Genomic DNA, 18,539 nt, shown 5'->3' with positions numbered 1-18,539 from the left:
CTGCTAGATGTCATTTTAGAGGTTCTTGCAGATTTTTCAGAGGCTAGTGGACAAACCAAATTAGAAGCCGATGCCATCTTACAACAAATCCAGAACAAGACATTTTTATTCCTGTTAGTCACGTTGAGTAAATTGTTTGACACTAGTGATTTTGCCAAGAAGGGATTACAAAGCTCTACATTATCTGTGATGGACTGTATTGGTTTAATTGAAATCCTCAAAAGCAGCTTTTCTATGTTCAGAGATAACTCAGGGGGAGACTTTGATAAAGTTCTCAAGCTAACTGAAGAGATGATGATTAAGCATGATATTAGTAATTGGGCAATGAAAACTGCCTGTAAAATTGGCAGACAGTGTAGTCACAACTTCATTAGGGAAAACATCCAGCATCAAGAGTGCCAGTGACCTGAGGCAACTTTGGAACAATTTCTAGACAGACAGATTACTGAGTTAAACTCAAGATTTCAAGAAGACACATATGGGATCATGCAAGCGGCAGCCTCCTTTTCCAAAGAATCCCAAACCTGCGGCCTTAAAGAGTAGCTGAAGACCACATGCGATCATTATGCAATATAAATTGAGGATGCTGAATTCACTGTTTTTACTCAGCAAAATGAACATGGCAAGTGACTTTTCCTCCATAATGAGTGTACTTGACAGCTGCACCGATGATATTTTCCCTAATTTAAACACTATGTTAAGGATCATTGTCACACTTCCAATGACATCATGCAGTGTGGAGAGACTTTTCTCAACAACAAGGATAAAAAAATCGTCTTCGCACATCAATGACAAGTGCCCGGCTGAACTACTTCAGTTTGCTGTCTTTTGAGCGTGAACTGACAGATACATTGGATTATGATGAAATCATCACCATATTCAACTCAAAGTCACGCCGTCTGCGCCTTGTGATGTAGGTCACGCCTTATGATACGTCTACTAAATGTAAGGTACCTTTTAATAGTACTACTGCCCATGGTATAAATGGTAACATCAAATATAGGCTTGTTTTCCCATCAAGATTAAAGTGCGCCTGAAGATGAGTTTTATGTTGTTGGCAAGTTGGCAACTGGTCTAAAGTTACTGTCTTATTTTAATATGCTGGGATAGGTAATTATTTGTATATGTAACGAGGTTGCTCCAAGTACTATGCACTAGTATAAAATGATTGTATTACGAAATAATATACAGTGCACATCGCAAAATAAATGTAATAAACAAGCAGAAAAAATTCCTATCCAAATCCTTCTAGGCCATCCCAAAAATACATTCTGTCTACGCCCCTGGTTTATGGATATATTCAATCTCCCCCTACCCCAGTCTACTGTCCCCACTTGCTTGTTCCTGTACCCAAGAAAGCAAAGATAACTGAACTAAATGACTCTCGCCCCGTAGCAATCACTTCTGTCTGCATGAAGTGCTTTACTAGTCAAGGATCATATCAACTCCACCTTACCCTACACCCTAGACCCACTTCAATTTGCATACCGCCCCAATAGATCCACAGATGATGCAATCGCCATCGCACTGCAAACTGCACTATCCCATCTGGACAAGAGGAATACCCATGTAAGAATGCTGTTCATTGACTACAGCTAAGCCTTCAACACCAAGCTCATCATTAAGCTCAGTGCCCTGGATCCAAACCCCGCCCTGTGCAACTGGGTCCTGGACTTCCTGACGGGCCGCCCCCAGGTGGTGAAGGTAGGCAACAACACCTCCACTACGCTGATCGTCAACACAGGGGCCCCACAAGGCTGCGTGCTCAGGCCCCTCCTGTACTCCCTGTTCACCCATGACTGTGTGGCCACGCACGCCTCCAATTCAACCATCAAGTTAGCAGACAACACAACAGTGGTAGGCCTGATTACCAACATCGACAAGACAATCTACAGGGAGGAGGTGAGGGTACTGGCAGAGTGGTGCCAGGAAAATAACCACTCCTTCAATGTCAACAAAATTAAGGAGCTGATCGTGGACTTCAGGAGACAGCGGAGGGACTACGCCCCCATCCACATCGACGGGCCGCAGAAAAGCTTCAAGTTCATCGGCGTACACATCCCTGACAATCTGAAATGGTCCACCCACACAGACAGTGTTGTGAAGAAGGTGCAATTGCGCCTCTTCAACCTCAGAAGGCTAAAGAAAATTGGCTTGGCACCTAAGACCCGCACAAACTTTTACAGGTGCACCATTGAGAGCATCCTGTCAGGCTGTATCACTGCCTGGTATGACAACTGCACCGTCTGCAACCGCAGGGCTATCCAAAGGGTGGTGCGGTCTGCCCAACGCATCCCCGGGGCCACACTGCCTGCCCTCCAGGACATATACAGCCCCCGGTGTCACAGGAAGGCCAAGGAGATCATCAAGGACCTCAGCCACCTGAGCCACGGCCTGTTCACCTGCTATCATCCAGAAGCCAGGGTCAGTACAGGTGCATAAAAGCTGCGACTGAGAGACTGAAAAACAGTTTCTATTTCAAGGCCATCCGACTGTTAAACAGCCATCACTAGCTGGATTCCATCCGGTTACGCAATCTTGCATCTTAGAGGCTGCTGCCCTATGTACATAGACATGGATCACTGGCCACTTTAATAATGGAATACTGGTCACTTTAATAACGTTTATATACTGTTTAACACATTTCATATGTATATACTGTATTCTAGTCAAGGCCATTATATTCAACTATTGCTGTACATATACTATACTATCCTATGTACACTACCATTCAAAAGTTTGGGGTCACTTAGAAATGTCCTTGTTTTAGAAAGAAAATCTATTTTATCCATTAAAATAACATCAAATTGATCAGAAATACAGTGTAGACATTGTTAATGTTGTAAATGACTTTTGTAGCTGGAAACCGATTATTTTTTAAATGGAATATCTGTATAGGCGTACAGAGGCCCATTATCAGCAACCATCATTCCTGTGTTCCAATGGCACGTTGGGTTAGCTAATCCAAGTTTATAATTTTAAAAGGCAAATTGATCATTAGAAATCCCTTTTGCAATTATGTTAGCACAGCTGAAAACTGTTGTCCTGATTAAAGAAGCAATAAAACTGGCCTTCTTTAGACTAGTTGAGTATCTGGAGCATCAGCATTTGTGGGTTTGGTTACAGGCTCAAAATGGCCAGAAACAAATATCTTTCTTCTGAAATTCATCAGTCTATTCTTGTTTTGAGAAATGAAGGCTATTCCTTGCGAGAAATTGCCAAGAAACTGAAGATCTCGTACAATGCTGTGTACAGTCGTGGCCAAAAGTTTTGAGAATGACACAAATATTAATTTTCACAAAGTCTGCTGCCTCAGTTTGTATGATGGCAATTTGCACATACTCCAGAATGTTATGAAGAGTGATCAGATTAATTGCAAAGTCCCTCTTTGCCATGAAAATGAACTGAATCCCCCAAAAACATTTCCACTGCATTTCAGTCCTGCCACAACAGGACCAGCTGACATCATGTCAGTGATTCTCTCGTTTACACAGGTGTGAGTGGAGATCTGGAGATCATCTGTCATGCTGATTGAGTTCGAATAACAGACGGGAAGCTTCAAAAGGAGGGTGGTGCATGGAATCATTGATCTTCCTCTGTCAACCATGGTTACCTGCAAGGAAACACGTGCCATCATCATTGCTTTGCACAAAAAGGGCTTCACAGGCAAGGATATTGCTGCCAGTAAGATTGCACCTAAATCAACCATTTATCTGATCATCAAGAACTTCAAAGAGAGCAGTTCAATTGTTGTGAAGAAGGCTTCAGGGCGCCCAAGAAAGTCCAGCAAGCGCGGGATCGGGGCACCACCACCTGCTTGCTCAGGAATGGCAGCAGGCAGGTGTGAGTGCATCTGCACGCACAGTGAGGCCAAGACTTTTGGAGGATGGCCTGGTGTCAAGAAGGGCAGCAAAGAAGCCACTTCTCTCCAGGAAAAACATCAGGGACAGACTGATATTCTGCAAAAGGTACGGAGATTGGACTACTGAGGACTGGGGTAAAGTAATTTTCTCTGCTGAATCCCCTTTCCGATTGGTTGGAGCATCCGGAAAAAAGCTTGTCCGGAGAAGACATGGTTGAGTACTATCATCGGTCCTGTGTCATGCCAACAGTAAAGCATCCTGAGACCTTTCATGTGTGGGGTTGCCACTCAGCCAAGGGTTGTGGGCTCACTCACAATTTTGCCTAAGATCACAGCCATGAATAAAGAATGTACCAACACATCCTCCGAGAGCAACTTCTCCCAACCATCCAGGAACAGTTTGGTGATGAACAATGCCTTTTCCAGCATGATGGAGCACCTTGCCATAAGGCAAAAGTGATAACTAAGTGGCTCAGGGAACAAAACATCAATATTTTGGGTCCATGGCCAGGAAACTCCCCAGACCTTAATCCCATTGAGAACTTGTGGTCAATCCTAAAGAGGCGAGTGGACAAACAAAAACCACAAATTCTGACAAACTCCAAGCATTGATTATGCAAGAATGGGCTGCCATCAGTCAGGATGTGGCCCAGAAGTTAATTGACAGCATGCCAGGGCGGATTACAGAGGTCTTGAAAAAGAAGGGTCAACACTGCAAATATTGACTCTTTGCATCAACTTCATGTAATTGTCAATAAAAGCCTTTGAAACTTATGAAATGCTTGTTATTATACTTCAGTATTCCATAGTAACATCTGACCAAAATATCTAAAGACACTGAAGCAGCAAACTTTGTGGAAATTAATATTTGTGTCATTCTCAAAACTTTGGCCACGGCTGTACTACTCCCTTCACAGAACAGCGCAAACTGGCTCTAACCAGAATAGAAAGAAGAGTGGGAGGCCCCGGTGAACAACTGAGCAAGAGGACAAGTACATTAATGTCTAGTTTGAGAAACAGACGACTCACAAGTCCTCAACTGGCAGCTTCATTAAATAGTACCCGCAAAACATCAGTCTCAACGTCAACAGTGAAGAAGCGACTCTGAGATGCTGGCCTTCTAGGCAGAGTTCCTCTGTCCGGTGTCTGTGTTCTTTTTCCCATCTTAATCTTTTAGTTTTATGTAGCCAGTCTGAGATATGGCTTTTTCTTTGCAAGTCTACCTAGAAGGCCAGCATCCCGGAGTCGCCTCTTCACTGTTGACGTTGAGACTGAAGTTAACATGATAGAAATAAAAACATTTGAGAGTGAGCAAAGTTCAAATCGTCATCACATGATCCAGGTTGCATGCGTCTGCCCCGCAAGGCCATACAATTAAAATTCTGCATAACGGAAAGGAACTTCAATGTCATAAAGTGGACATGTTAGTATACTTCATTTTTGCTGCCAGATGATTGGTTTCACAATTGTCTCCAGCAATCATAAGGTAAAATATACAGTACCAGTCCAAAGATTGGACACACCTACTCATTCCAGGGTTTTCTTTATTTTTTACTATTTTCTACATTGATGAATAATAGTGAAGACTCTAAAACAATTGTTATTTATATTTACAATCCTCTCATACAAACAGATTACTTATTTACCTAGCTCTTATCAATAGTTTATCGATTTGTAAATTACGGTGCATAGAGAATGGTGTTATTTCTATCAGGGAAAAATATGTTATTCCACCACTGGAACCGACAGGTTTCCTTGTGCGTAAAGGTGTTGGAGTTATGAGGGAATTACGTCAAGGTCAGAATATGATGTATCTGTAGACACACCTCTGCCACACCTTCATTTCTCTGATCTCCACCCCAAACGAATAGGTAGCTGGCACATGCGTTACCTCGTTCCTAATTTTTAAGGTCAGAATAGACATAGAAAAGTGCATAAAAAAGGAATACAGTTAATTTTACGCTCATGTAATCTGGGTCTGAATTCCCCCCTAATTGAATAAGGGTACAGTAGGTAGCCCAGAGGAGATGATAGAGAGGTGGTTCAAGTCTTGGGCTAGGCAGTGAAAAAGTTAACTGAACTGGCAAATGGAGGACTACTGGTCTCAGATCATACACATCACTGACAATCTGAAATGGTCCATCCACTACCGTTGATCAAGGTACATGAGCAAGGGCGTTAACAGCTTATTCTAGCGGTTATTTTCTAGACCTTCCAGCTGTCCAACTCTTAGAGAATGCCCAGACTGATCAGTGAAGTGAGAAAACAATGAAACTGAGCAATTCAAGTTTGGATTACCAGGCTATACAGAGGCAGGAACTCTCACCATAACAACTATGGGACCAGAGGTCATGTAGTACAGGAGACTGGGGTAAAAGGGCTTCCTCCTTAACTCCTGGTAGTGCTGAGAGAGCAGCTCCTCTGATGCCTGAAAGAAAGAAAGCCAACATTGTGTTAACCTTTATTTTACAGTCTGGTATTTACAGTGACTTCATAAAGTATTCATACCCCTTGACTTATTCAACATTTTGTTGTGTTAGAGCCTGAATTCAACATTTAAAATCTACACAGATGTTCACGTAGATTTAAGTCAAAACAGTGAACATTCACTGTCTGCTTGGTAAGCAACTCCAGTGTATATTTAGCCTTGTGTTTTAGGTTATTGTCCTGCTGAAACGTGAATTCATCTCCCAGTGTCTGTTGGAAAGCAGACTGAATCAAGTTTTCCTCTAGGGTTTTGCCTGTGCTTAGCTCCAGTATATTTATTTTCTTCCCCCCCAAAAAACTCCCTAGTCCTTGTTGATGACAAGCATAACCATACCTACCACTAAATATGAAGAGTGGTACTCAGTGATGTGTTATTTGCCCCAAACATACTGCTTTGCATTCAAGACAAAAAGTGAATTGCTTTGCCACATTTTTTGCAGTATTACTTTAGTGCCTTGATGCAAACAGGATGTATGTTTTGGAATATGTTTATTGTGTACAGGCTTCCTTCTTTTCACTCTGTCAATTAGGTTAGTATTGTTTAGTAACTACAATGCTGTTGATCCATCCTCAGTTTTCTCCAATCAGAGTCATTACATTCTTTAACGGTTTTAAAGTCCCCATTGGCCTCATGGTGAAATCCCTGAGCGGTTTCCTTCCTGTCGGGCAACTGAGTTAGAAAAGACACCGGTATCTTTGTAGTCACTGGGTATATTGATACACCATCTAAGTGTAATTAATAATTTCACCATGCTCAAAGGAATATTCAATATCTGCTTCTTTTTTTGTTTTACCTATCTAACAATAGGTGCCCTTCTTTGTGAGGCATTGGAAATCCTCCCTGGTCTTTGTGGTTGAATCTGTGTCCATGCAACTTATGTGACTGTTAAGCAAATTTTTACTACTGAACTTAGGGTTGCCATAACAATGGGGTTGAATACTTGATTCAACTCCTTTAATTTGTGAACATGTCTAAAAACAATTCCAGTTTGACAATTTGGGGTATTTTATATTCAGGCTGTAATGTCAAAATATGGATAAAGTCAAGGGGTATGAATACTGAATGAACAAGCACAGTCCAAGTTCCAATTGTCGTATCAGAGTGCAAGTTGAAGCTACTATCATATTGCTTATTTTCATACTACTTATACCTATCCAGATCTACACAAATACCTAGGAGGCAGGGGCTTTGGGGTTCATTTGGAATTGGCCATCTCTCACCTGTAGCATCTTCATGCCCACCAGTTTGAAGCCTTTCTGCTCAAAGCGTTGCATTATCTGTCCCACAAGGCGGCGCTGGACCCCATCTGGTTTCACTGCAATAAGAGTACGTTCTCTCACACCAGGGATCCCTATACACGGATAGAAGAATAACTCTTACACATATGCTCTGAAGGGCAGTCCCAGACACAGATTAAGCCTAATCCTAGACTAAAAAGCACTTTCAATGGATATTCTCGATTTATCTGGCTTTTCTGTCTCTGGGACACCGCCCCTTAAACTTTTAGCAACGGGCATGCCAACTGTGGATGTTTAATTTCAGGCATCAATTTCTTGTGTTTGAGGGATGCAAAATCCACTTGTTACTTAAATCTCACTGGATTGATTGCTTTCATTTCACCCTTTCAACTCTTTCCTACTGCAATTCCTTTTTTCCCGTTAACGTTACGACTGCGGAAAAGTTTGCAATGACCTATCATTTTAATGACCTATCATTTTAATAATAATGGCACCGGAGGGGAGGGCTGTCGTTTTACAAGCTCCTAACCAAACTGTGCCATTTTGTTAGTTTTTTGCATTGTTTGTAACTTATTTTGTACATAAAGTTGCTGCTACCGTCACTTATGACCGAAAAGAGCTTCTGGAAATCAGAACAGCGATTACTCACCTCAAACTGGAAGAAAAAAAAAATCTTTAATGAGTCCGACGCTAAGGACATACAGCTTTCCGGAGAACAGGCCCAAATCCCTGTCATTCATGTGAAGAAAAGGCAGAGATACCAAGGGAGAAAGTCGGGGTGCCCTGTTAGGATTCGTAGGTAAGTGAGTAAATCGCCATTACCATCGGTTCTATAGGCCAACGTGCAATCAGTGGAAAACAAACTCGATGATCTATGGTTGAGACTATTCTACCAACGGGAACATTAAAAACTGTAATATCTTGTGTTTCACTGAGTCGTGGCTGAACAACGACACGGATAATACTACTTATTAGTTAAGGATTCACTGGATTCACTAATAAGCCTGTGACTTTCAACGTGAAACAAATATAATCATGTGCCACTCAATCAGTCAACTACTACATCTGACCATAATAATCTCCACTCAATCAGCTGGCTGGGTTTTCCGTGTATCGGCAGGACAGAGAAGCTACATATGGTAAGACGAGGGGCGGGGTGTGTGTCTATTTGTCAATAACTGCTTTTGCGCGATGTCTAATATTAAAGAAGTCTCAAGGTATTGCTCGCCTGAGGTAGAGTACCTCATGATAAGATGTAGACGACACTATCTACCAAGACAGTTCTCATCTATATTATTCGTAGCCGTCTATTTACCAGAACAAACCAATGCTGGCACTAAGACCCCACTCAACGAGCTGTATATGGCCATAAGCAAACAAGAAAATGCTCATCCAGAAGCGGCACTGTTAAGTGGCCTGGGACTTTAATGCAGGCAAACTTAAATCCGTTTGACCTCATTTCTACGAGCATGTCACATGTGCAACCAGAGGAAAAAAAACTCTAAACCACCTTTACTCCAGAGATGCATGCAAAGCTCTCCCTCGCCCTCCATTTGGCAAATCTGACCATAATAATCTCCTTCTGATTCCTGCTTACAAGCAAAAACTAAAACAGGAAGTACCAGTGACGCGCTCAATATGGAAGTGGTCCGATGACGCGGATGCTACGCTACAGGATTGTTTTGCTAGCACAGACTCGAATATGTTCCGTGATTCATCGAACGGCATTGAGGAGTATACCACCTCAAACAGCAACTTCATCAATAAGTGCATTGACGACGTCATCCCCACAGTGACTGTACGTACATATCCAAACCAGAAGCCATGGATTACAGGCAACATCCGCACCGAGCTAAACGCAAGAGCTGTTGCTTTCAAAGAGCGGGGCACTAATCCGGACGCTTATAAAAAAAATCCCGCTATGCCCTAGAATGAACCATCAAACAAGCAAAGCAACAATACAGCACTAAGATTGAATCCTACTACACCGGCTCTGACGCTCATCGGATGTGGCAGGGCTTGCAAACTATTACAGACTACAAAAGGAAACCCAGCCACGAGCTGCCCAGTGACACGATCCTACCAGACGAGCTAAATGCCTTTTATGCTCGCTTCAAGGTAAGAACGTTAACCTGTTTAAAGGTTTTGCTCACATCGGCTACGGAGAGCGTGATCACACAGTCATCTGAAACAGCTGATGCTCTCATGCATTCCTCAGTGTTGCTTGCCTCGAAGCGAGCATAAAAGGCATTTAGCTCGTCTGGTAGGCTCGTGTCACTGGGCGGCTCACGACTGTGCTTCCCTTTGTAGTCTGTAATAGTTTGCAGGCCCTGCCACATAAGACGAGCGTCGGAGCTGGTGTAGTACGATTCAATCTTAGTCCTGTATTGGCACTTTGCCTGTTTGATGGTTTGTTGAGGGGCATAGCAGGATTTTTTATAAGCTCCCGGGTTAGAGCCCCACACCTTGAAAGTGGTGGCTCTACCCTTTACCTCAGTGCGAATGTTGCCTGTAATCCATGGCTTCTGGTTGGGGTATGTACGTACAGTCACTGTGGGGATGACGTCCTCGATGCACTTATTAATAAAGCCAGTGACTGATGTGGTGTACTCCTCAATGCCATCGGAAGAATCCCGGAACATATTTCAGTCTGTGCTAGCAAAACAGTCCTGTCGTTTAGCAGCTGCTTCATCTGACCACTTTTTTTATAGACCGAGTCACTGGTGCTTTCATTTTTGCTTGTAAGCAGGAATCAGGAGGATAGAATTGTGGTCCAATTTGCCAAATGGAGGGCAAGGGAGAGCTTTGTACACATCTCTGTGTGTGAAGTACAGATGATCTAGCTCAGGCCTGGAGGGAAGCAAAAGTAATTCCGCTACTCAAAAACAGTAAAGCCCCCTTTACTGGCTCAAATAGCCTACCAATCAGCCTGTTACCAACCCTTAGTACACTTTTGGAAAAACATTTTTTTACAGTAAACAAGTTGACAACAGACTTTCATTACACTTATAGGCAAGGACATTCAACAAGCACCGCAGTTACACAAATTACTGATGATTGGCTGAGAGAGATTGATGATAAAATGATTGTGGGGGCTGTTATGTTAGACTTCAGTGCGGCTTTTGACATTATCGATCATAGCCTGTTATTGTAAAAACGTACGTGTTATGGCTTTACACCCCCTGCTATATTTTGGATAAAAAGTTACCCTGTTTAACAGAACACAGAGGGTGTTATTTAATGGAAACTTCTCCAACATAATCCAGGTAGAATCAGGAATTCCCCAGGGCAGCTGTCTAGGCCCCTTACTTTTTTCAATCTTTACTAATGACATGCCACAGGCCTGGAGTAAAGCCAGTGTGGCTATGTATACAGATGACTCAACACTATACACGTCAGCTACTACAGCGAGTGAAATCACTGCAACACTTAAAGAGCTGCAGTTAGTTTCAGAATGGGTGGCAAGGAATAAGTTAGTCCTAAATATAAAAAAAACTAAAAGCATTGTATTTGGGACAAATCAATCACTAAACCATAAACCTCAACTAAGTCTTGTAATAAATCATGTGGAAATTGAGGTGACTTAACTGCTTGGAGTAACCCATGATTATAAACTGTCATGGGCAAGACATGTTGATACAACAGTAGCTAAGATGGGGAGAAGTTGGTCCATAATAAAGCGCCGCACTACCTTTTTAACAGCGCTATCAACAAGGCAGGTCCTACAGGCTCTAGTTTTGTCGCACCTGGACTACTGTTCAGTCGTGTGGTCAGGTGCCACAAGGAGGGACCTTAGAAAATTATAATTGGCTCAGAACAGGGGAGCACGGCTGGCCCTTAAATGTACACGGAGAGCTAACATTAATAATATGCATGTAAATCTCTCATGGCTCAAAGTGGAGGAGAGATTGACTTCATCATTATCTGTTTTTGTAAGAAGTGTTGACATGCTGATTGCACACAGCTCGGACATGACCTCACAAGACATGCCACCAGAGGTCTCTTCACAGTCTCTAAGTCCAGAACAGACTATGGGAGGTGCACAGTACTACATAGACCCATGGCTACATGGGACTCTATTCCACAAAAAGTAACTACACCTTATGGAACACCGGGGACTGTGAGAGACCCGCACAGACACACATACACATAAGACACACACTCTACACACACGTACACATGGATGTTGTACTGTAAATATGTGGTGTTAGAATGGTGGCCTGAGTGAACACAATGTGTTGGGTAAGGTGTTATGAAATATGTCACGTAGTATTTTAAACTGTATGTAACTGTCTTATGTTGCTGGACCCCAGGAACCAATGGGGATCCATAATAAATACAAATACTCACCACGTTATGCACTGCAGCGCTAGCTAGCTATAGCTTATGCATTCAGTACTAGATTCATTCTCTGATCGGATGGACAACACGTCAGTTCATGCTGAAAGAGCTCTGATAGGTTGGAGGACGTCTTCCGGAAGTTGTCATAATTACTGTGTAAGTCTTTGGAAGGGGGTGAGAACCATGAGCCTCCTAGGTTTTGCATTGACATCAATGTACCCAGAGGGTGACGGAAACTAGCTGTCCTCCGGCTACACCATGGTGCTACCCCAGTGAGTGCTGTTGAGGCTACTGTAGACCTTCATAGCAAAACAATGAGCTTCAATCAATTTGGTGACACTAAATATATTCATATAGTTTTATCTAAAAAGGAAAACTTTTATGTTACACTATTTTTATGAAATTCACTGAGGAGGATGGTCCTCCCCTTCCTCTGAGGAGCCTCCACATATCTTACAATTTTTTTATTGTTTGTTTCAATATCTGTGTTTTTGCATATACATCGATTGTTTTTCATCTTATGCTACACAAATATAAGAAACACATTTTTCTAAACTAATCCCATCTGTACGTGGTTGGATTAATAACTAACTGTTAGTGAGATCGTTGTTCCAGTTCACATGGTGTAGGTAGTTGTAATATTCATGTGTAAACATACTGAATTGTAATTGGATGCATTTTACCACCCTTTCATACTGCGCTATGATTGGTTAGGACCACCCAGGTAGTGAGGTCATCTTCGGTTGATCATGGTATGAGACACAAACATGCCAGTTATAGCTAGCTAATAAAGAGCTACGTTTAGAAATATCCTGTCGTAGTGCATTGTATTATTTTGTACAAAGCATGTACATGATTTTCTTCCATACTCTGACATGCATTCTAAATGCAATAAGTTGTGAGTGACGTAAAAGTGTTGGATATCTTCCTACAAGTTGGCTTCCAACAAAGATTGGATATCACATTGCAAACCACCATAATGTGACAAGAAATATTCAAATGGGTGTATAACGCAAAGGAAGTAAGTTGAAAAAGAAATGTACTCTGCTGTAGTTGATTGTTAATTCAAAACAACACAGAAAAGTGTAAAATGGCAAAGGATTTGATTAAAAATGACACGGAAAATAGTAAAATGGTTAATGGAGTTAAATTTAAGCAACTCTGAGTGAAAGAGAGTGACCCGGTGCTACATATTTTACTGGTTTGTGACTCACTGACACCAGCCCCGGTTAGAAGGGAATAAAGCAGCCCAAGAGTTAACACACACATGAACTTTAATCACACACAGGAGAAGATGAACATGGGGATAAACACGTAACAAAAATATAAACAACATGTAAAGTGTTAGTGCCAGGTTTCATGAAATTTAAATAAAAGATCCCAGAGATTTCCCCATACGCACAAAAAGCTTATTTCTCTCAAATTTTATGCAAATGTATTTACATCCCTGTTGGTGAGCATTTCTCCTTTACCAAGATAGTCCATCCAACTGACATGTGTGGCATATCAAGAAGCTGATTAAACAGCATGATCATTACACAGGTGCACCTTGTGCTGGGGACAATAAAAGGCCACTCTAAAATGTGAAGTTTTGTCAACACAATGCCACAGATGTCTCTTGTTTTGCAGGAATGTCCACCAGAGCTGTTTCCAGAAAATGTAATGTTAATTTCTTTACCATAAGCCGCCTCCAATGTTGTTTTAGAGAATTTGGCAGTACGGCCAACCGGCCTCACAGACCACGGTAACCACGCCATCCCAGGACCTCCACATCCGGCTTCTTCACCTGCGGGATCATCTGAGACCATCCACCCAGACGGCTGATGAAACTGTGGGTTTGCACAATCAAAGAATTTCTGCACAATCTGTCAGAAACCGTCTCAAGGAAGCTCATCGTCCTCACCAGGGTCTTGACCTGACTGCAGTTTGGTGTCGTAAACTAATTCAGGCCACTGGTATGCTGGAGAAGTGTGCTCTTCATGGATGAATCCCAGTTTCAACTGTACCAGGCAGATGGCAGACAGCGTAGCGGGTATGGCGAGTGAGCGGTTTGTTGATGTCAACGTTGTGAACAGAGTGCCCCATGTTGGGGTTATGGTATGGGCAGACATAAGCTACGGACAACAAACAATTGCCTTTTATTGATGGCAATTTGAATGCACAGAGATACCGCGGCGAGATCCTGAGGCCCATTGTTGTGCCATTCATCCACTGCCATCACCTCATGTTTCAGCATGACAATGTACTGCCCCATGTTGCAAGGACCTGTACACAATTCCTGGAAACTGAAAATGTCCCAGTTCAGTGGCCTGCATACTCACCTGACATGTCTCCCATTGAGCATATTTGGGATGGTCTGGATTGACGCGTACGACAGCGTGTTCCAGTTCTCCCAAATATCCAGCAACTTTGCACAGCCATTGAAGAAGAGTGGGACAACATTCCACAGGGCACAATCAATCAACTCTATGCGAAAAAGACCTGTCGCTGCATGAGGCAAATGGTGGTCACACCAGAAACTGACTGGTTTTCTGATCCACACCCCTACCTTTTTTTTTTTTTTTAAAGGTAACTGTTACCAACAGATGCATATCTATATTCCCAGTCATGTGAAATCCATAGCCTAGGGCCTAATGAATGCATTTCAATTGACTGATTTCCTTATATGAACTGTAATTCAATAAAATCACTGAAATTGTTGCATGTTGCATTTATATATTTTTTCAATGTACATTGGTATGGTTCTTTAATGGACAGAAACAGAGATAATAAATACAGGAGATAAATACACTGGCCTGAATAGATATTTTCAAAGTACGATAGAGTGGGATATGGGATATAACAACAAGAATAATGTCAAGGACTATATATTATACAAATAGTAGGCTATTGCACAGAAACTTACAAGAGCAAAGACTCATCACTGCAGGCAATATCAGTAGTAACATAACAGGAATGAGAACTTCATAGAATATGGCTACTCTACAAACTGCAATGATATCAACAGCTTACTTTGTAGTTACGCAACCCATGCACATATGTCTACCCACACTCACAGACTGGAATAATACTGTTCAGCTACAGGCAATATTTACTCCTTTGGAGAGCATGGGTCAGGCTGGCTAGCCTATCAGGGCTAGTGTGTGCAATGGGTTGAGACACATGGCTATCGTCCGATTGGCTGAAGCCATGAGGTGGAGGAGATATTAATCTGTCATGTGAGGAGGAGAAAGGGTGAGGATGGGTTAGAGTCAGACAGCACGGCTCCAGAAAGCAAATAAACAAACGCTCACACAAACAGTGAGCGTCACACAAACATAGCATTCTGTTGCGCCCTCAGCAGGGGGATTTTGTAACACAGAGTTGGATATTTATTTTATTTAGTGTCATTTTAACTCCCAAATTATCAACACCATGACCAGAGTAGTTATATCACAAAATGGGGGTGGGAACATATAAACCCCAAAATAGTGTTACATTTGACTCCATAGGATTTTAATTAACTCTTGCAATTTTACTGTGTTGATTTCAGGAATCCTTCAACTGGGATTTCGGGAAAAGCAGGGAATTTATTGAAAGTTCCAGGAATTTTGCAACCCTAATCAGGACAAAGGACCCATGTTAGCACCAGGTATAAACATGTCTTTAAAATCAGTGTCACCCTTGGTCTAAGAGGGAATTTCCTCTTGGCCTAATAGTTTCTGGTGAATACAGGATTTAGTGTTCAGATCCCACCTATGACAGGCAGCATTTCATTCCAAAAGTGTCTCCGTCGCCACAAACCTTCATTCACACCACTTTGAGACAACTGCATAGGTGTGGGATGAAGTGCCACCTAGTTTCCACCATATTGGTACTACACGATCTAGATTCAGATCTGTGAAAGGGAGTAAAAAAGGTCAGAAGAGATGGCACAACTTTCTGTCATGAAATGCAGCCAGGGTCTCCATAGCGGAGGGAGAGGCTATTATGCTTTTTACAGGGTGTAATTCACCAGGAGGCCGTGACATTCATGAAGCCTCAAGACCGTGTTAAGACAACTGAGTTAAGGAAGACATTCTTTGAAGTTATATCCACTCTGGGATACTAGTATGGGAGGAGGGCGCACGAACAAGCTCATACTGAAAGTCCGATAACCAACATCCAAGCACAGCAAGCATAGGCCTATGTAGCCTAACTATTTTACAGATGATTAAGTCTCCAATATAGGCTATCTGCCATTCCAATAACCAGACCCAGCCACTTTGTTTGGTAGGCTAAGATGGGGCTTGGGAAGTAATCACTCAAATTCATAGGCACAGCTATGGATGCAAAGATTGACAGCCTATGAGATTGGAATTATTATTTTTAAATAGCCTGAATTGATTAATATGTGAAATGCTAGAAACTTCTGATCTGTATTTTGGCAAGGAATAAAAGTGTATAGTTAATCTACGTGCATAGTGACAACCAAATAAAAGACAGAGTGATTGCCGTGTGTATATGCGGGAGCGTGTGTGTGAGCGAGAGAGGCAAGGTAGAATTGTGCTTCTGTTTGTAAACCTTACCCTATCAAGTAGCCTATAATTCAGTTGAAATGTATGGCCCACTGTCCTATTCACAGTAGCCTACTTCTTAAACAGGTCTGTCCTCGTGGTTTAAAAAAGTACTAGGTCCCGATCACCTATCCAAATATGACCACTGTGAAACAAAATGACCCTACACCACAAGTGTCCAATCTATCTGATCAAATATTATTTGATCCAAAACAGGGTTACTATTTTAGCTATTGCCTGCCCTTACCAATGAGTGATACACTTTTAATTTGTAGAAAGTAGACCGAGCTAATGGCCTAACGATTCACTAAACATATCCAATTAAGAACATGTGAAGGCATGTGTACAACCCACCTGTCCCTGACTTTTCCTAAATGTGTGTATTTTACACTCTAGCAGAACTTTGGGATAAATATAATAAAATATAATAATACAAATACATTAATGATTTTTACCTCAAAGCGTCAAAATGACCATACGCATATTGAAACAGTAGAATAGCCAGTACATGCAGTACCAACAGCAACCAGTCTAATAAATCAATTTACTATACACAATCACAAAGAAATCCATTAAGATTCTGTTTAAGAAGGTCATAAAAACATGATACCTAGACAATTTATTTCAAAAGAACAGAAAAGCAAGTTTCGAATTTTATTTTTTATCTATCTGTGCTTAGTAGCTGAGGCTATATGGCTGCATCATGAAATCAACTTTAGCAGACATTACATGCTTATATTCCCCTGCTCTGCCACAGTCAACACATACAGTATATATTTTACAGTAGGAATATAATGGAAGAAACAGAATAAAATATAAAGGATATTTTTCACAAATGGCTATAGCTGATTGACACCAGTATTTTGAAAATGAGCCCATACGCACAATTGTTTGATCATTTTGACATGACTAGGTTCATTAGAAACATCTGAATCTACTCTTAGGGTATAGCAATAGGGTATAGCAATCAAAACTTCTGGCCTGCATGGACCTTTGGAGGATTATTTGAAAAAGTGCTGTTTGGTAAACTCTGTTCCCTTTTTTGTCAATGCACACTGAGCTGGTCATCAGTCTCTTCATTCTCAATTTGACAATTGATAATATTGTCACCCATCAGACTATTGTACATTTTTGTCTTTAGACCACATCTATTATAAGTGTTAAATTAGTTTCAATATAGTTTAGGTGTAGTTTGGATGGGCAACTAGCTGGGCAGGCAACTGTTGTCCTACAGTCAGAAAATACACTAGTCATTTTAGAATTTACAGTCTATGCACTGGGGGATCAATCTATTTATTTAATATGAAATATGTGCACAATTGAAAGATCAACGGTCAGAATTACCATTATGACCTTTCTAGTAGTGTTAATCACTTCTCTGTACAAGCTTAACAAAAACATATGAAAAGCCTACTTGTACACTACTATAGTATGATAGCCTATAGTACTTACAATGGTGTAGGCTACTAACCTGATATGGTACTGTATCCAGTGCATCGATGCCCAAGGAGGAGAAAAAATGCGAACTCGGTGATATAACTTTTACTCGCTGGTAGAACTCCCCAACCCCGACAGTACGGACTCGGCAGGATAAGGTTTTTCAGCGCACACCTTTGAAATAGAACCATTATTTCAACAAACCAAAGTTATAGTCGACTTGTGATATTCTTCAACATATGTACCTGTTGAAGTCAGTAATGTTCCTTTAAAAGAAATCACGAGTCCCACCCCCGTAATTTTAGAAAGGTAGCATAAGGTACATGTTTAACCCCAAATATGCTGGTTTTAGGTCTACAGTGGCACGACCAACATATGTTGGTTTTCAGTGTGCCTGGCCCCTGGTAAGTGTAGGCCCACATACAGTGCATTCGGAAAGTATTCAGGCCCCTTGACTTATTCCACATTTTGCTACATTACAGCCTTATTATAAAACAGAATTAAGTTATTTAGACCCTTTGCTATGAGACTTGAAATTGAGCTCAGGTGCATCCAAAAAAATTCTGCAGCATTGAAGGTCCCCAAGAACATAGTAGCTGCCATCATTCTTAAATGGAATAAGTTTGGAACCACCAAGA

At 41.6% G+C, this 18,539-nt stretch overlaps 1 protein-coding gene across 2 annotated transcripts in view; it reads right to left on the bottom strand.

Annotated features, from left to right (window-relative positions):
• Positions 1 to 18,199, bottom strand: part of nme4 (NME/NM23 nucleoside diphosphate kinase 4) — a 35,912-nt gene extending 17,713 nt beyond the window's left edge. For both annotated transcript variants that reach the window (XM_014192204.2, XM_014192205.2), the window contains exons 1-3: positions 17,936 to 18,199; positions 7,571 to 7,701; positions 6,189 to 6,290 (exon numbers count right to left, since the gene is read on the bottom strand). In XM_014192204.2, the coding sequence (XP_014047679.1) occupies positions 6,189 to 6,290; positions 7,571 to 7,701; positions 17,936 to 18,092 (390 nt within the window). In that variant the 5' untranslated portion in view covers positions 18,093 to 18,199. The remainder of the gene's footprint in view (positions 1 to 6,188; positions 6,291 to 7,570; positions 7,702 to 17,935) is intronic.
• Between the last annotated feature and the right edge of the window lie 340 nt (positions 18,200 to 18,539).

This window comes from Salmo salar, chromosome ssa03 (genome assembly GCF_905237065.1).
Source record: "Salmo salar chromosome ssa03, Ssal_v3.1, whole genome shotgun sequence".
Taxonomy (NCBI): Eukaryota; Metazoa; Chordata; class Actinopteri; order Salmoniformes; family Salmonidae; genus Salmo; species Salmo salar.
Note: the sequence above shows the minus strand (reverse complement) of the source record. Positions and strands in the feature narration are given on the sequence as shown.